Below are 17,540 nucleotides of genomic sequence, written 5' to 3' on the forward strand. Positions count from 1 at the left end.
GAGAGCTGGAGCACCTCTCCTATGGAGACAGGCTGAGACCTTGCAGCAGCCTTCTAGTATCAAAGGGAGGGTCTACAAAAGAGCTGTTTACAAGGGGATGTAGTGGTGGGACAAGGGGGAATGGCTTTAAGCTGAGAGTATATTTAGCTTAGACATTAGAACTTCTTTACTGTGGGAGTGGTGAGGCACCAGAACAGGCTGGCCAAAGAAGCTGTAGGTGCTCCATCCCTGGTTGGGATACCAAGGTTGAACAGCATGCTTTGAGCAATGCTTTGAGCAACCTGATCTAGTGGAAGATGTCTGCCCATTGAACTAGACAATCTCTAAGGTCCCTTCCAACAGAAACCACTCTACAATACTTTCATTCCATTATTGTTGGAACTTTAAAATTTTTAGAGCATTACTGCTAGTCTACATTGACCACTAGCCAGTTTCTTCATTTTTCTCTATTTAGGAAAAGAAAAAAAAAGTATGCACACACACCCCCTAAAAAAAAGCCAAACACTACTAACCCTCACCCTCCCACTAAAAAAAAAAGGAAATCACAGTGCAAAACTATGAGAAACCATTTAAAACTTCAAGTGTTCTATAAGACAATCCTATAGATCTAGTCAAATACAAAAGTTAAGATTTTAGGCCTTTGAGAATTTTCACCTTTGAGAAATATTTCATAGGATGGAATCACAGGATAAGTCAGGTTGAATGGATCTATGAAGATCTCTAGTTGCAAAGCAAGGTCAGCTCTGGGGTCAGAGCCAGCTCAGAGCTTTATCCAGTAGGGTCTCCAAACCCTCAAACACAGAGATCACACAAACACCCTGGCCAGCCTGTCCCACCTCTTGGCTGTCAAGAGCTTTTCCTTGTATCCCATGAGAACTCTGATCTTTCAACTTTCTTTCAACTTAAGTCTCTTACCCCTTGTCCTCCTGCCATGTACCACCTTTCTTCTTGAAAAACCTCCTCAGAGATGTAGTTTTCCTTAAGGACTTCTCAATGCATTCTTGACCCTTATTTCCTCTTTAAAAACTAGAATGTAGAATTTACCATAATAAAAAGTACTCTTGAAACACAAATTGTTTTACTGCAAAATTGACTTAGGGCTTTCAGCCTGAAGACAAGCTTAAGAGTTATTCCTCCCCCTCTCACCAAGTACAGTCAAACACCACACATTTCAACTTAGTTTTGTACTGATTAGAATCTCATATTCATAGCTATAAAAATACTGAAATAAAACAAGGCAGCATGTTTGCCGACCCTGTCCAAAACGACAAATTAATTGCAGTGTAGAGGTATGACAACATGCAAAATATATGGAGACTCCATTAAAAAAGTATTGAAATGCCTATTTTCTTAAACTCTTTATAGCTGTTAGTTTTATCTTACCTGACAAGATCTACCACAGTATTTAGCAACCTTGCACTGAGAGCACCTGTGCAGTTCTCCATTCCTGTTTAGAAAAAAGAAAAAGAGTTATAAATACAAGATGGAGTTGGCTATTTATCTTTCTTATCTAACTAGAAATTTCCAAATATTCCAAGTCACACAAAAAAAATCTGAAAAACAAGAATAGTCTAAAATGCCTTGCAATGCAAGAAGAAATTGTTCATAGTTATGTTCAAAGCTACAGTCATCACCCTTTACTTGTGTCACTCCACACCTCTGGGGCCACTTTGGAGCAATAGGAAATTATCAAATGTGCTTTTGTCATGTAGCTGTAACTCTGAGAAGTTTGATTTTGTAGATAACATCATAATTAGAGCTGTGCAATACAGCTAGCTAATCTATTTACTATCTGAGTCTTGTCTTAAGCAAGCAAGCATCATTATCTGTCTTAAACAAGACCTTACTGTGAACCTGCGGCTGTGACATCAAATTTTATCTTTAAAACACAGTCAGAAGTTGACACGTTAGCAGAAATCTCTATTCTAAGAAAACACTTCTGATCAGTGGACAATGAAAACAAAATAAAAATTCATGGGGGAAGTATAAAAATCGAATGAAAACTAGAAGGAGAACTACCAGACTTATACATTACAATCTGAAGGTTGAAGGCACCTCCTGACTGTAGCACTGTTTTCTGATACTGTCTTAATTTAGTTATATGACTTAAGAAAACATCACCGAAGTTCTGTACGCTTTTAGACAGTAAGTAAGCATCAAATGTAAAAGCACACACAGAGCAAATCTTGTACCATAAATATGCAAGATATTTACTTCAGGTGAGTAGAAATGAGACAGATTTTGAGGCTTTCCTTTCATTTTCCTGTAAAAAATACTGAACATGATACATTATTCTGGTAACAATGCAAAGTGTTCACTTTCATTTCTTAACATGCAAGGCTGCTTATGTGAGTCACGGTCATGAATTAGGCTGGGAAAACAGTATTAGACATATAAAGACAGGTTTTTGTTGTTGTTAAAACCGAAGGCAGGCAATTTACATTACAGTCACAGCAATTATCTGGGCTATGTGGACAGCACAACCCTTACTATTTCTCCCCAAACTTCCTCCTGGCCACCCCTCTGACCTTAGTGAAGAAGCACAGGTTCTCATTGGGTACCTCACTATTCCCTTGTGAGCTGCACAGGGCTCAACACGGCTCACTTACACCAAACAATCACCAGGAGTTATTCCTCAGTACCCCCTTCTCCATCCTTCTACAAGACAAGGAAAGAGGTGTCAGTCATGACACTGTCTCCTTCTAAAGGTAATTTTAGTAATGGTATCTTTGTGTTGCTATAATGTTTTACATTTAGCTGCCTCAAATCTTATTATATAGATTAATTCAGCTTTCCAATTTAATTGAGAAATAGCTATCTAAAACAGCCCATGTCAAACTGAAGGGGCAAGTTTAAATGATAAGATTAAGGACTTTATTTTGCAAGATCCCTGGTGTCTGCACAGCAGTACAAGTACAAGTACAAGTACACTTGCACTCCCATCTGATGCATTGAAAATATGTTATTTGCTGTCTCTGCTGTCACCTAAAGAAAACTCCTCTGCTGTTGTCAGCCATCTAGTGACTGCATACCATATAGTCACATGCCCAGACCAATTGCTTTACAACATGATCTTCTTTTACTTACACCACTCAGTTGTTCCCACATCTTAATTTCTCTGGGTGACTTCAAAATGGTAGAGCACTATCCAAAGGCCATATGCAAACCAGACAGAACCAACATGCCCACAAACTTCAATCTAGAACTTCTGGATAAAAAATGTAGCCCACTTATTTGAACTATGACACCAAAACTGAAGAGTAGGGGCACACCAGAAATACCATGGAGCATCCTCTAGCATAAACCAACCTCTCCTTTCCCTCAAGTCGGAGAGGTATTTTGCTGATATATCAAAGTTTTACTATGTTTGAATAATTAAAAATAAGAGCTGACGCATTATCTTAGGACTCTTACAGGCATTTGGGGAGTTTAGACAGCTGCATTCGTCAAAGATTGAGAAGAGCATTATGAACAGATTATTACAATCAAGTAAAAATCTTTCCATTTGTACTGCATAAAAATCCCTATTTTGTCACGCAATATTTTGTAGGTATTCAAACTAACTACCAGGAGAAAAGTAATTTATAAACATTTCAGATATAAGTACATGTTTTCCTACAGCATTCTTTACCTTCCTACTTGAAAGGTCAGCCCTGGAGACAGAAAAAACTAGCAACTGTTGGATTTCTATAAACAGAATCTAAAATCTTGTCCATGCACAATAGGTGTTTGATTTTAAGGTGCAATGCCTGAGGATGATTCAGAGTTAGAAACAAGTGTGAAATCTTCATTTAGCCAGCTGGGGAGAGCTGCATCATCTTCAAGGCTGAGCAATGACACAATCTTAACCACATTCTGATAGAGGAGGATGTATTTCTCAATTTAGATTAGAAGCTCGTGTCAGAGTAACCTAGGACAAAGAGACAGCCAAGCAGGTAGAACTTGGGTTTGCTCTTCAGCTCCCCATATGCATGGTCACAGCCACTGAGACAGCCACTCTGTAGCATGTCCCTGTTGCCTTTAACAAGCCTGCTTTGCCTGCCTTTAGTGTCTCATAGGTCACTAAGGAGGTTCTGTCCTCTATCTCTAAATACCTCCTTCATATTCAATATTCTACTCTCTTGTAGCCTCTATGAAACTTCGCTTTATCGTTACACAGCTGAATGTCTGAGTGCACACCCTTCTGCACAAAATGACTGAGCAAAACCACTTTGAAGGCAGACTTTGTTCTGCATGTTATTCATGAAAACGCAATAATGAGTTCAGAGCTTGATAATGAAGCAATTCTAGTCCCAATGTGCAATGTGCAATTTTAGTCCCAAACACACTGAAGTACCACACAGTCCGAGTAGCAACAGGTAAGACACAGATTTCCAAAGCAGAGTAACTAAAACTTTCTGGAAGCTGAATTTAAATGAATCAATACCCGCAACAGTCAGAGAAGTCTTTTCTACAGTTTTCACATTCTTCCATGAGAAGCTTAGGTGCAATAACCTTAATACACTGCGAGCATACCTAGCCTTGGTATATCTCTTGGCAATTTTCCAAGAGATGCCAGGATTTACTGGAATCATTAGTGTCAAGTCACCAACACATCCTTCTTTCATAATACAACTAGCAGATATGTTGCCACAAAGCACCACAGTCCCTCAGCAACCTCAGAAGTTTCAATACTTCACATTAATATTTCCTTTGTATCCTTTGTCCCCAAGGGTTAAAGATGCTGCAGTAACAAACACATATACAAAAATCTAAGGATCATCGCTCAAAACTGGAATTTTTGTCAAACTGACACTATCAGTCAGATTATTTGAATGTGACTCTCTCCTGGTGCCACTTAATGAATGAATTATCCATTCATCTTTGATGTTTCTTTGAAAGACAAGAAGATCTAGAATGCTTGTCAGAGACCTGAATAGTAAAGCTGCTAATGAAATCATTGCTTTCTCTTCCAATCCTTCTTCCCTTTCCTGGACTAAAAGAAATTTCTTTGTATTTATAGCATCTCTGGATCATGCTACATGGCATACTAAGTGTAAAACAGCATGATCTAAAGCACTAATTCTTAAATCCTTTATAGTCAGATCCATGTATTCATAAATAGAGGATCTGTGTATTTTACAACATTTTAAGAAGGCAACTTCCCTGGTTTATTTCAGTCCTTCTCAATGTTTTCTTGATGGGCTTTCTTCAAGGAATTTTTAAGTCAATGTCAGATACTCCCATGCATTTCTTATCACCTGTAAACTTTACCTGGAGACAGTATCAGGTTCCTTACTGCATCTCACCTAATGTGACATATTTAATGGATGAGAAAATGCACAAAATTTGATCTAATGGATTCAGTTATGCTTTAATCTCTAAAAAGGTTTCTGCTGAAAAAAAAAAAAGGAAAGATGCAGTACAAATAAATTATTAATTTTCCAACACAGTATAAACAAGATTTTGCAAATAACCACAACACCTTATGCAACAACAAGTACAAATGAGCATCTTAGCATATACTAAAACAAACAGCCAAAGCCAAAAACAACAACAAAAACCAAAACCCACATCTGTAAAGTATGCAGGGGTTGTCAGTTGAACTCTAGCATAGTATTATGGTCAGGTTAAGAATCTTTCCTCTAAGGAATTTAGTTATTGCTAAATCTTGTCATCATTGTGGTCTGCAAACACCATTCAGTACACATTTGAAGAGTTAATTCTATGAGAATGCAAAAAGCCAACCCCAAATGTAGAGGTGGCTCTAAGAATTTCCAAGAGATTAATATGGACAGGAAACAAAAGAAAACTTATGTAACAGGGAAAACCAAGAAAGACAGTTTGACTGGAATTGCCCCAGTGGGCACACCCTCCCCAGAAAACGATTTCTTTTCTTTTTGTTTTTTAACACGTTTAAAATCTTAAGAAGGTGAAGAGGTTAAGGGTTTGCCTGGACTATCAGATCCTGTCAGAGCCACACCTGCACTCTCATAGCTTAAAAAAAAAGTGCACTTTAAAAATATCACATAATAACTTCTGCTTGCCAGGAAATGGCCTAATAAAATTTCAAATACCACAACAAAAGTCAACCAAATAGACAATTAGACTACTTAATTTATAATGGAAATGCATCTACACTTCTCTGCTGATTGCAGGCACTTGACTTTCAGCCCTCCTCACAAGATAAGTGTCAGATATAACAGAACTGATTATCATTCTGCGTTCAACATGCCTTTCTATGTAGTTTATTCACACTTCTGCTTCTGCCACTTCTTGCAGGAAAACAGGACTATCTCACACAAATCCCCTCCTGCATTTTTGTTGTTCATATTGTTTTTAGTTAAGAGTCCTGCCCTGTATACATGAGTGAAAAGAACAGCTCTTTCCAATGCGTGTCAAGCTGAACTAATTTCCTGAACAAATTCTTAGACTTCTGCGATTCAAACCTGTCAAATGCATGAGGTCTACTTGGGTTTTCTCAAGTATGTGCATTTCAGACCTGGCACAAAATGAAAGTAATCAATACCTACAGTAAGGAAATAAGTCATTCATCATTTTAACTAATATGCCTCTGTCTTCTAATAATAAAAATAAAGTTGCGAAGAGCAAACAGTCGTCTTACATTTGGTAGATTTGAGTGCACAGGGGTTATGCTAAATGCAATTACAGCTTTCTCTCCATCCCTCTCCCAATGACGGGGTGCAGTAACACAGTTGGTCCCCAGCTGTTACCCCACTGCTGACTCACATGGGCACCAGGCACTGTGGTGAAGATGGCTCTGGGGACAAGGATGAACAATGCTGAGGGCCAGGCAACACAACCCTGGGGCATACCCATCTGCAACATCCCAAATCCAAGCCCTGGGAAGCAACAGCTCTGCAGCCAGTGAGTGGTGCCCACAGCAGGAGTTCCCAGCCCCTCTGGTGCCCTGGGTGATGACTTGGCTCAGCATGGCAGGCTCACGGCTTTCCCTCCACCAGGACCCTGGACCAGCTCTGCAGTCTTAGATGAGTTGGCAGAGGAGAAGACATCTTCCATAAGCCACATGGCCCCTGAAATAAGGCTGCCAGGGTTTTCTGCCCCAGGGTTATTCTGTACACTGCTCTCAGGTCCCACTCTGCATCTGGGTAGACAAGAGTACACCAGGTAAGAAGCCTTTGAATTCCCTGCTCCTAAAAGTAATGAAAAAACCTCCCATATTCTCCACTCGCACACTTTGTTGTGTTAAGTATACAAATTAATATGTTTTTAACCTAAGAGCAGCACTGGGAAGTAGCTTTCTGGGAGGTAGAATTTGAGTTAAAAGATACCAACTACACCGAACCATCAATGATCAGAGCCATTATTCATGAGAACTAAGACCTTCTATATAACAAAAACACACACCTACTTTATTTCCAAATAAAATTATCATCTACTTTATACCTGAACCTTCTACAGAAGTGGTATTGCATTATCCAGGTTTAAAAAAAAAAAAAAAAAAAAGAAAAGAAAAGAGAGAATGCATGAATAACCAAAGCACCTACCCTTTGACAAAAGGTTAGTTAAGACAATTTGCACTCTAAAGGACACTACTTACTAAAATAAACAAAAATTCGGCACTCAGGATGACTCCCCAGAAATCTTAGTTTCTGAAGTCTTACTTGCAACTCTTAATGCCCATTTTTTATTATTTTATGTAATTCTTGTTATACCCAGACAATTACTTAACACCCTGGAACATTTCTGCATATATTCTACAAGGAAAAATCAAAATTCAAGTGGATGAGGAGAAAGATAAGCCTTCTGCTTAGAATGGGTGTCAGTTCTGTTCAAATCTTACAAATATTTTTTACATATGTACTGTCTGTATCTGATTTTAAAATACACACTCAACAGATGTATGGGTCATACAACTTTAACTGACAAGAGCTTCTGAATCTTATTTCTTCTCTGGTTTTGTGTATTACATGTATCTCCCATCATTCTTTCCTGCATCTTATTTTTTCTTCCAAAGAATGCCTGGCCTGCAAACTGTGAAAAGCATATTCTAAATTAAATTTTAAGGGTCTACAGTCATTTCTTCATTGCCTTATAACCTTTTCTGACAATCTACATTGGAATTTTAGTATTTTCGTCTTTTGGAGGTTGCAGGAGCCAAAGTCAAGGCTGGGGGATAAAAAAAGGCAATAAAAAGATATCCAAGTACTAGATTTCATTTACTTCTGTGTAGAAACTGGTATTTGTGTTCACCCAGTGATTGAAGTATTGCCAAATTTGGATAAGAAAGTGTTTATTTTTCAAAACCTCTTTGCAGTATTTTGAAAAAGAATGGTGAGACATTCTTTGCTGATATTGTGAAGTTATCTCAAGTGACAGAGATGTTGCTCCCATGGTTAAACTGTAAAAAAATCACACTGATTATTTGAAAATAGAGATGCAAGAAGTATAGTATTTATTCTGATACAACCACGAACAGAATTATACTCCTCTCCACTAAGTTGGCAAATGGTGAAAAGCTTTATATGTGGTGCTTTCCAATAAAATTAGTGAAGGAACTTATAAGAAGAAATACCAAAAAGTATGGCCCCCAAATTGGCATGAAATTTAATCTTACTTTGGAATTCTCCTTCTCCATTCAACATTTACCTCTCATCCTAATCTACGCATGAAAATACAAGAAAATCTCTCTCCTGAAAACCAAAAGATATACCTTAGAAGGAATTTCAGTAGTACAAGGCCCTTAAACTTGTCTAGGAGAAGCACTCAGCATGTCCCAAAACAGTGAGTTTTTTGTTCTAGAAGACAAGAGTGGCTTTGGAATACAATACCTTTTACATTTATGTAAGTGCACATATGGTATATGCACAAACACACACTTCATTAACCTTCAAGATGAATAAAACAAACACCATCACAACTGAAATCAGTGGTTGTGTGAAAATACCACAATTATTCCCCCAGCAAAACTCACAGGAGTCCCCCACTGAGAGCACTGAAACAGCATCACAGCAGAAGTTTGTTCCAAGAGCATCAGGTGACTACTACAAACTGTCTGTGCCATCTCCTTGCCCTGCAGAGCTGCTCTGACACAGCTGCCCTTAAATCAAGGCCATCTCCAGGGTTTCCCTGCAGTGGGCACGCCAACACGCCTCCAGCAATTTCAGGCTTAAACAGATTATTTTCAGTCACACAGTACATTCATTCCACCTTGGGATTTCAATCAAAGAAGAAAGCCAAATACTGTGGAAGACTAAGATTATATTTCAAAATATGAAAAGGTCATATCTGTAACTTAGAAACCTGAAAAAAGAGCTACATGCAATATTATTAAATGCTCATTTCTGGAACATGTGGTTAAAATCCAATGAAGCTGAGTATAATAAAACATCCCATCTTTCACTTCTCCCTACAAAAATGATTAATTTGTTCATTAATCTGCTGTATATCTAAGTAGTTTTTTCTTCAACCCATAGGTCAATGTTCCACCAAAACAAAGCTGTTACTCTAAAATATCATACTGATGTAAATATTTACATCCTGCTAGTATTACCTCTGGGATCATATGGATGTATAATTTTCAGTGAAATACAAACTCTTCTGACCCTCTCAAAGAATATCTTCATGAGCTCTTTTCTTTTTTAGTTCCTTTCCTTTCTTGACCACATTTATATTTTTAGCATAAACATTTCACAGCAGTCCTACAATGCCTATTCACTTGCTTTTTTTTCCAAATGTGAACTTCTATGCCAAAAAGATCTTTCATTCGCTGTGGAACACATTTTGAAAGTGATGAATGAAAAAATAAAATATTTTAGGCAAAAATCTTTGACAGGCATAGTAATACAGATAGGCTCAAAATAAATTTCCATGCTTTTTGCCCTGTAGATTTAGAATTGGGAAAGGATACACATCAAGTGAACTCTTCATTTTCAACCTGTTTAGCCCTTATGGTCAGATCACATCCAAGTTAAGATTCAAATATAGCTGACTGGAACAGAATAGTCAGTTCTGCTTACTTATAAGCTAAAAAACTGCAAAGATAGAGAATGGGAGTAAAACACAGGAAAACTGTGTTTCTATCAAACAGCAGAAAGGGCAGAGAAACAGCATGTTTCCAGCTCAGGTGCAATCTGATATTGTGAGGTCTCACACGACATCTGAAATGGTCTTGTCATGAACTCATAAAATCCCAATGAAGACTTTTGCCTTAGAAAAATGTGAAAATGTTCTTGGCACCTGTAATCCCGCTTCCCACTTCGATCCAGCCCTCCAGTGCAGGATGGTTTTCTGCTGTACCTGTTTCTCTTGGGATGCACTTTAAATGCACCATAAGTTTCCCTCAGACAAAAGCACTTATATTGAGTCCATCTTCACCTCTTAGAAATGCAGACTAGTTCTGAGAGTACCCCTGTTTATCTCAAAACATATTCTACACAACTGTGAGACACTGGGGAAACTTGAAGAAAGATCACTTTTAGCAAATCTATAAACACCTGTAATGAATTTACAAACAGCTGCCTAACCAGTTGTCTCTCAGTCTAGTTGGATGGATAGTCTTTTAAATTACCATTAACTGACACATTCCATCATATTTTTCTTCAAATCTTCTGTGTTTTATCAGTTCTTTTCCTGTCATTTCATTATCTCCAGCTTTGCAGGCATTTTAGTTTGCTTGCCACTGTTCATATTTTTTCTCGAATTTACTCTATTTCAACACCTTTCCCATTTCAGAACCTCTTTCTCCTTTTTTAGATAACAAAGGCATTGTTTTTTATCTCCAAGAAGTCTTATTTCTTTCCCCACCAGGCTCAAATCCTTTTTCACTTTACACTCCTTCCAGCAATTTTCATTTCACAGCAGAGTGGCACTTCCAAGCATTGATCTGAAAACATTTTACAAAGCTTCTTCCTATCAAGTGCTTAAATAAAACATCTTGTGTCACATCTCTCACTTGTTTCTCCAACAGATTCTGTATGTCAACAGAGAAGTGATGTCTTCCCTTCTGTGTCCCTCCTTTAAGTATCACTGAAAGGTGGATTCCATAGGTCCCACAGGAATGCTTAATTTTGGAAACGTTCACCAGTAAGAATGAAGGTATTTCATATTATCATAGGAACACCAATGCTACATAGAAATTACTCAGAAAATGCAGAACATATATGTATATTTACCATTTACTCCTATAAGGCAGTTAAAACCAAATTGTTATTTTCATAGACCTGTGTGGTATCATTACTGCTGGAAAGCAAGACCTTCAGCCAGGACTATACATATAACAGCTAAAACTTTAAGTTAAGCTTTACAACTAAAATGTCCTAAAGTCCATTTATAGTGCCACGTTGCCTGGAAGAAATCTTACTGTTAAAAAACATACTCACTAAACCTTTCACATCTCCAAGTATAAAGTCCTGAAAGATTCACTGGAGCCTCATGTGGTTCTTAAATGTGTTTGTAAGGGTCTCCTGTGCTTTAATTAACCTGTTTGTACTGAAACTCCTGCAGATGCCCCCAGACTCAGCTGAGCCACTGCAGGGTCAGCATTTGCAGCACAGCCCAGGCAGAGCCAGGGCTGCCCAAAAGGCACCTGAGAGAGCAGAGGCCGTGCCCCACACACACCTGGCAGGGCACCACCACTCAACAGCAGGCAGCAAATGAGGTACATCAGCTAATTAGCAATCCCAGCACAATGTGTGCAGCGGGGACACAAGTTGTTTCCAAAGCCTCTGCCAATTATGCCACTGTAACAGGCAGGGAAATACCAAGGCTGAAGTTTGCGGTGATATTTGTTCACCTCTTGTTTGCTTCCTCCCCTGCTTCACTGGTGTCAATGCCCCTATGGATGCAGGACAAGGTGCTCAGCCCATTTCGTGCTCAATATTCTGAATTTAAGAGAGTCACAGACATGATGAAACTGGCCAAGACGAGACTACTGATCTGAGAAAGTCTCTCCATGGCTGGAGTCCCAAAACAAACAGCCAAGGGAAGTCATAAATCAGTTCCATATCATCTAATACTTACTCTCTGTACTCTAGTGACATCCGATGGCTAAAAGTGTAATAGATGTTTCTTCAGTTTCAAAGAGCAGTTATCCAAGTTTTCCTTTTCCTTTTTTTTCAGTCGAGAAACAAAAAATAGGCAAAATAAATCCTCTAACTATAGTTATGACACCCATATATTTTCAGGGGAAAAAAAAGTAATTATAATTTAACAGCTGTGACCCCAGTGTTAATTTGCCTAAGTCTACTTCCCACCCATTCTACAGAATTTTTCAGTAAGCAAAACCTATACATTCTTCAAAGTTTTAAAATTCATCCATTTCCAGCAAAATGGTCTTTTTAAAGAGATTAGCCCGAATCCAAACTGTATTTCAGAGCCCAATGTCATCACTAGCTTCAGTAAAATTTTTCCTGCCAAAGAATTGACAGTTTGACCAGGAAGGCATTAAATCCCAGTAGTAATCCTGAAAATTTCCATCCCACCACCTGATGTGCTTGAAGATACGCACATGCTCAGGCATGCCTGTAAATGGCAGCACTCTCTCACAAACTGGTTCTGTAATTAGTATTGCTACATTTCTAACTACAGCCAATACCTTCACAAAAGAGACCTATTCAAACTAGGGAAATGTCAAAATAATTTAGTGTCTCCCAGAAACTATTTCAGAGAGGAGGCACAGATAATACTTGCAAAAAGTTTTCATAAATTCTTGTAGAACTATAGAAATGAAGATAAATCTTGAACTACTTTTGTTCCATCTTGACTTTCTAATAAAAATTCCAGTGCATTTTTAAGTGAAAGCATCTCCATTTCTAGCTCATCTTATCAGGCAATAGAATAATGATGTTGAATCAACCTGAGAAACAACCAAGTGATTTTTAAAACCTGAAGCTATTATTTTAATTTTAAAACCTATTTCTTAATTAAGTCATGGGAATTTCAACATATAGCATGCTTCCCCACACTTAGCTACTAGTTCTCGTTTCTCTTACAACATTCCATAGCAAATGTTAAAAGAGGAGCTGCCAAGCCGTAATATCTGTCATAAAGTAAGAGATTGCATTTTACCTTCCTGCTGATTTGTCCCAATGACAGTATATCAGTGCACACCATTCCATTTCAAAAATTGCCACTGGTATTGGAGACACTTCAAATGGGCATAGACACAGCAAGGAGGTTTAATCTAATAAGGAAAATCACAAATTGATATGGGTTGGCCATGGATTTTGCACAATTACCTAGTTAAAATTGGGTTTTATGTTCCAGAAAGCACTACTTTTACATCATTATAAGTCTTCAGTTAAATTTCATTTTCTCCATGGCCAAGAAATATGAGCCTTTAGTCATTATACCATAGCTTTTGCAATGGGTCATGAGTGAAATCAGATTATTTGTTTCAGTTCAACAACCATGGAATGAGACTCTGCAGAGCACAGTACAGGAAAATGAGAAATATGTTATACCTTATTTGCAAAGGAAGAAAACGAAGGTTTGTTGTGATAGGCAATTGCTGGGAGAGAGCTGAGATTTTGTTAATATATGTCACTGCTGATATGGCTTATAGGTACCAGTAAAAGTTAAATAATCAAAAGCAATTGCTCTGCTTTGCAGAATAAAAGAAATGCCTGCAGTACATGCTTGAGAAAAATGAGCCTCTGGTAATTTCTGAAGTCAATCATGCCTCAAATCAATGAGCTGAAAAAGCTTGCGGGAAGAAATGATCCATCGCACGGTGTTTTATAAAAATTTCACTTTCATAAAGATTGCAAAATAAAAAGTTTTTTAAGTGCCTGCATATACATCAATATATTCTTATTCATACATATACTACTTCTACTGTCATTTTATTCCTATTCTGACTTTTCATCCCATACCTGTTATTTCCTCCTGTATCTCCTGAAAATGTTACACTCTAACTCATCACCTTTTCTGAACATCCACCACCACTCCTGCAGTAACACAGTGAAACTCAGGTTCCACTCAGATTTCATGTCCAAAATCTAACCCATAGATGATCCACACAGATTTGAGTTATTTAATTTTAAAGTAACCTGCATTTTGAAAAGGGCGTGTGGTGCATGTTCTACTGGTATGACGGCTTTCACATTGAACAGGTTATGTTTAAAGAATGCATGTTTGTTCAGGGCAGTCAGCTAGAGAAATTACATATTTTAACTAAGCTGTGTTCTTACTTCAAAATAATTCTTGTTTTCTTCCTTAAAGCAAATTAATTTTTCAGTCTGCTATTACATAGGATTTCTGATGCTCTGGAGCAGCCTTACTCAGCAGGGCTGAGTTGTGGCATCCCCTCTGCTGTGCACCATTGCTTCTGAAGTCAGGCTAAGTGCATGCTGGTTACATGTAATTAATAAAATGTGTTAGCTTCACATCAGTAACCCCGAATTTTGTAGAATTTCTTCATAACAAAAACATTCACAAAACCTAAAAGCTTTCATTTATGCTATTATATATAAACATATGGATATATATGTATATGCCAGGTGTCTCCCAACTTTAAATTAGGAGCATATTATGGAAGACATTGGCACAGAATAATTTATTGAATCAGGACCACATTTTTGTACTTCATATAATGCTACTTTTTCACCTAATTTGATAAAAAGATCCTTGTACAATACTAGGTATTTGCATTGTTGAAGATGAGCCCTTCTTCAAGAGATAAAAAATAAGGTTTTGTGACCACTGCCTTCATTTAGAAGCAAACAAAAAAATTCCATAAGTTCAGGGGATTTTTGCCAAAACAAAAAAGGCAAAACCAAACATGATAAGCCAAGGACTGATGGATGAATCACACACAAAACCATCTTACACTATTTTTCTACATTCCTCATCCTAAACTATGGGTAAGGTGAGCAGCAGCAGTGTCCCAACTAGCAATAGACAGCAGAAATTCCTTAACCTGGCTGGAAAGGGGAACTGCCAGGTTCATATTCATAATGACTTTTAAGAAACTTGGGTGGAAATCTGGATTAGAGCATATTTGGTATTAATTGTTCTTGTAAAACTCATGAACCTTAAAAATGTCTGTGAATATCTTAAGCTGTGAAGTGAGTTTCCAAGACCAATTTGTGTTGGCAATGTCCAAGACAGAATTGCAAACAGATGTTCTAGGTCTCTCTGGAAAACTAAGGGATTTGGGGATAAAAGTCATTCAGAAGAATGATTAATGATATTGCCAAAATAAATAAATACATGGTCATCTGCTAAAACAAAATATATATAAACACAGAACTCCAAACCAAAGCATAAATCCTATGAAAATATCAGACAGATTAATATAAAGTAGGCAGTGCCAGAACAGTTGTTTTAGGACATCAGAAGAACATGGTACAACTCTCTTTCATAGTGAAATTATTAGATACTTAGTAGTGCTACCACATAAAAAAAATACATTTTGGGGGAAAAAAAAGTCATTGAGATCTGTACTCTGTTAGCCAAAGATAAAAACAGACTATGAATTTATTAACATTTGTACATGTCCTTAGAAGGCGCTTTTATTTTCACAGAGACATTGACTTCAAAAAGCAAATTAGAAATTAGAGGGTTTTTTTTTCAGTGCAGATATTTTAGAACGCTGGCAAGAAAAATTAAATCCTAAATTAAGTACATAATTATATTTCATTTCTGTCATATTAAAATAACATATTCAGTATATCCTAAATTAATTGCAAACAGAGAAACTGGTAGAATAAAGCATCCTACCATCCTATAATCCCTATAATGTTTAACTGGAATTCTTATAAAAACATAAACCAAAAATCAGTTTATGACCATGTCATGTGTTTTGCAAAAGGAATTACTTGTTCTAGGATCTCTCCTGCTCTTAAAATTTTCTCATTCTGTGTAATTACCAAAAAATACAACAACTCTCCTAGTTATGACTTGAAGAAACCAATTAATTTCCCAAATACTTATTGGATTTAAACTGTTCAAGCACATTTTCTAATATAAGAAAAGTTTTGTTTATGAAAGCATGCTTAGGATGTAAACATCAAAAAAATTTAAACATTAGCATTTTCTAGTGCAAAACATGTTTGCTGGATGAATGGAGAGGTGCAGATAAAAATATTGGATAAAGGCAAGCAGGTAAATGGAAGGATGAAAACTACCTACTCTGGGCATGAGAACTGGTGTTTTCTCCAGTGCTGATTTCCAAGTCCAAAAGCCCCAACTTTCACAGTAGAATGCCATGACCTTGCTCCACAATGAATTCCTACTGTACCACTGAAGTCTGAAAAAGTTTTCAACAACTACACTACTGCTGGCTGCATGCAGTAGCAGAAAAACAAGTGACACAGCTGGGTTAGTTTCTTCCAGCAAAGATTGCTCTCCTCTGACCGGTGAAAAAGTAAATTAGCATTGACACCGGAAAGCACAACCTGTAGGTTTAAGGTCAGACCACAGCAGACTGACTGTGCACTATACAAATATATATACACATATATATATATGGGTGTATATATATATATATATACCCATATATATATATATACCCATATATATATATACCCATATATATATATATAATATAAAGAAACAATAAAATGCAAAAACAACCCCACATTCTGATGGTGTTAGCTGGAGAAAATGGGGTAATTATGAGCTGCAGCCCTTGTGCTGTGACCCAGCTGAAACCTGCAGTGAACCTAGCAAGTATAAAGCCTCTGGCACCTCAGTACTCCCCAGTCAGTCACTCTGCAGCACAGAGACACCTTCAGTCACACATTTTGTAACAAAAACAACCCAAAACCTGGGAAAAACCTTGGGAACAACCTTGGGGCAAAAAAGTCTCTGACAAGAACTTCAGCACTACTGGAAAGCTGTTTAAGTGATCACTATTCATCATTAAACCACCTCATAATGATAGGCAGGAATTAGTCCATTCTCCAAATATAAGACTCACTGACTTATTTGTCAGCAAACACCAAAGCTACAGGCATGTCTGCTTTAGGCACTAGGAAAACAAAGGCAAGAGGAAAAGGCAGGTATAGATTAGACCAGCTAAAGGGGAGATTTCTAAAGATTTTCAATTCAAATCAAGTTTTGTGGGGACCATTCTCAGGACCCCTCATGACTCCAAGGAGCAAGAAACATGCAGCTGTGGAGAGATGCTTACACCACAACTCAGCATGGAAATCACAGAACCATAAAACCAGTTAAGTTTTGTGAAATCTCTAAAAGTCACCATGTCCCACCTCCTGCTTGAAACAGAGCTGGCTTCAGAGGCTGATTAGACGCAGCACAATCTGTTCTGCTTATATTTAAGTGCCAATGAAAATCCCACAATCATCAACTCCACTGGTCTTGCTATACATCTATACATTCACCTCTCTGTAGTGAGTCTTAACTATTGATTTGTAGTGGTGAGCAGATACCAACATGAGTTGGGTCACTGTCCTGATTTAGGGCAAATTTGGGAGGAAACTTTTGAATGGGGACCCTCAACTGGTTCAGGGGAAAAAAAAATTTTAGAGAGAAATGGAAAAAAACTGTTTCTTTAATGACAATTTTAGAACAAAATTGAACAATATTAAACAGCAAAACCTCTGACTGTTCTG

General features: G+C 37.5%; 1 protein-coding gene across 3 annotated transcripts in view; it reads right to left on the reverse strand.

Moving 5' to 3' along the window:
• The window catches only part of SMYD3 (SET and MYND domain containing 3), a 386,727-nt gene that overhangs the window by 335,984 nt on the left and 33,203 nt on the right, over nt 1-17,540 (reverse strand). For all 3 annotated transcript variants that reach the window (XM_033056656.2, XM_033056657.2, XM_033056654.2), the window contains exon 2: nt 1,384-1,447. In XM_033056656.2, coding sequence (XP_032912547.1) covers nt 1,384-1,447 — 64 coding nt within the window. The remainder of the gene's footprint in view (nt 1-1,383; nt 1,448-17,540) is intronic.

The sequence above is a fragment of the Catharus ustulatus genome, chromosome 3 (assembly GCF_009819885.2).
Source record: "Catharus ustulatus isolate bCatUst1 chromosome 3, bCatUst1.pri.v2, whole genome shotgun sequence".
NCBI lineage: Eukaryota > Metazoa > Chordata > Aves > Passeriformes > Turdidae > Catharus > Catharus ustulatus.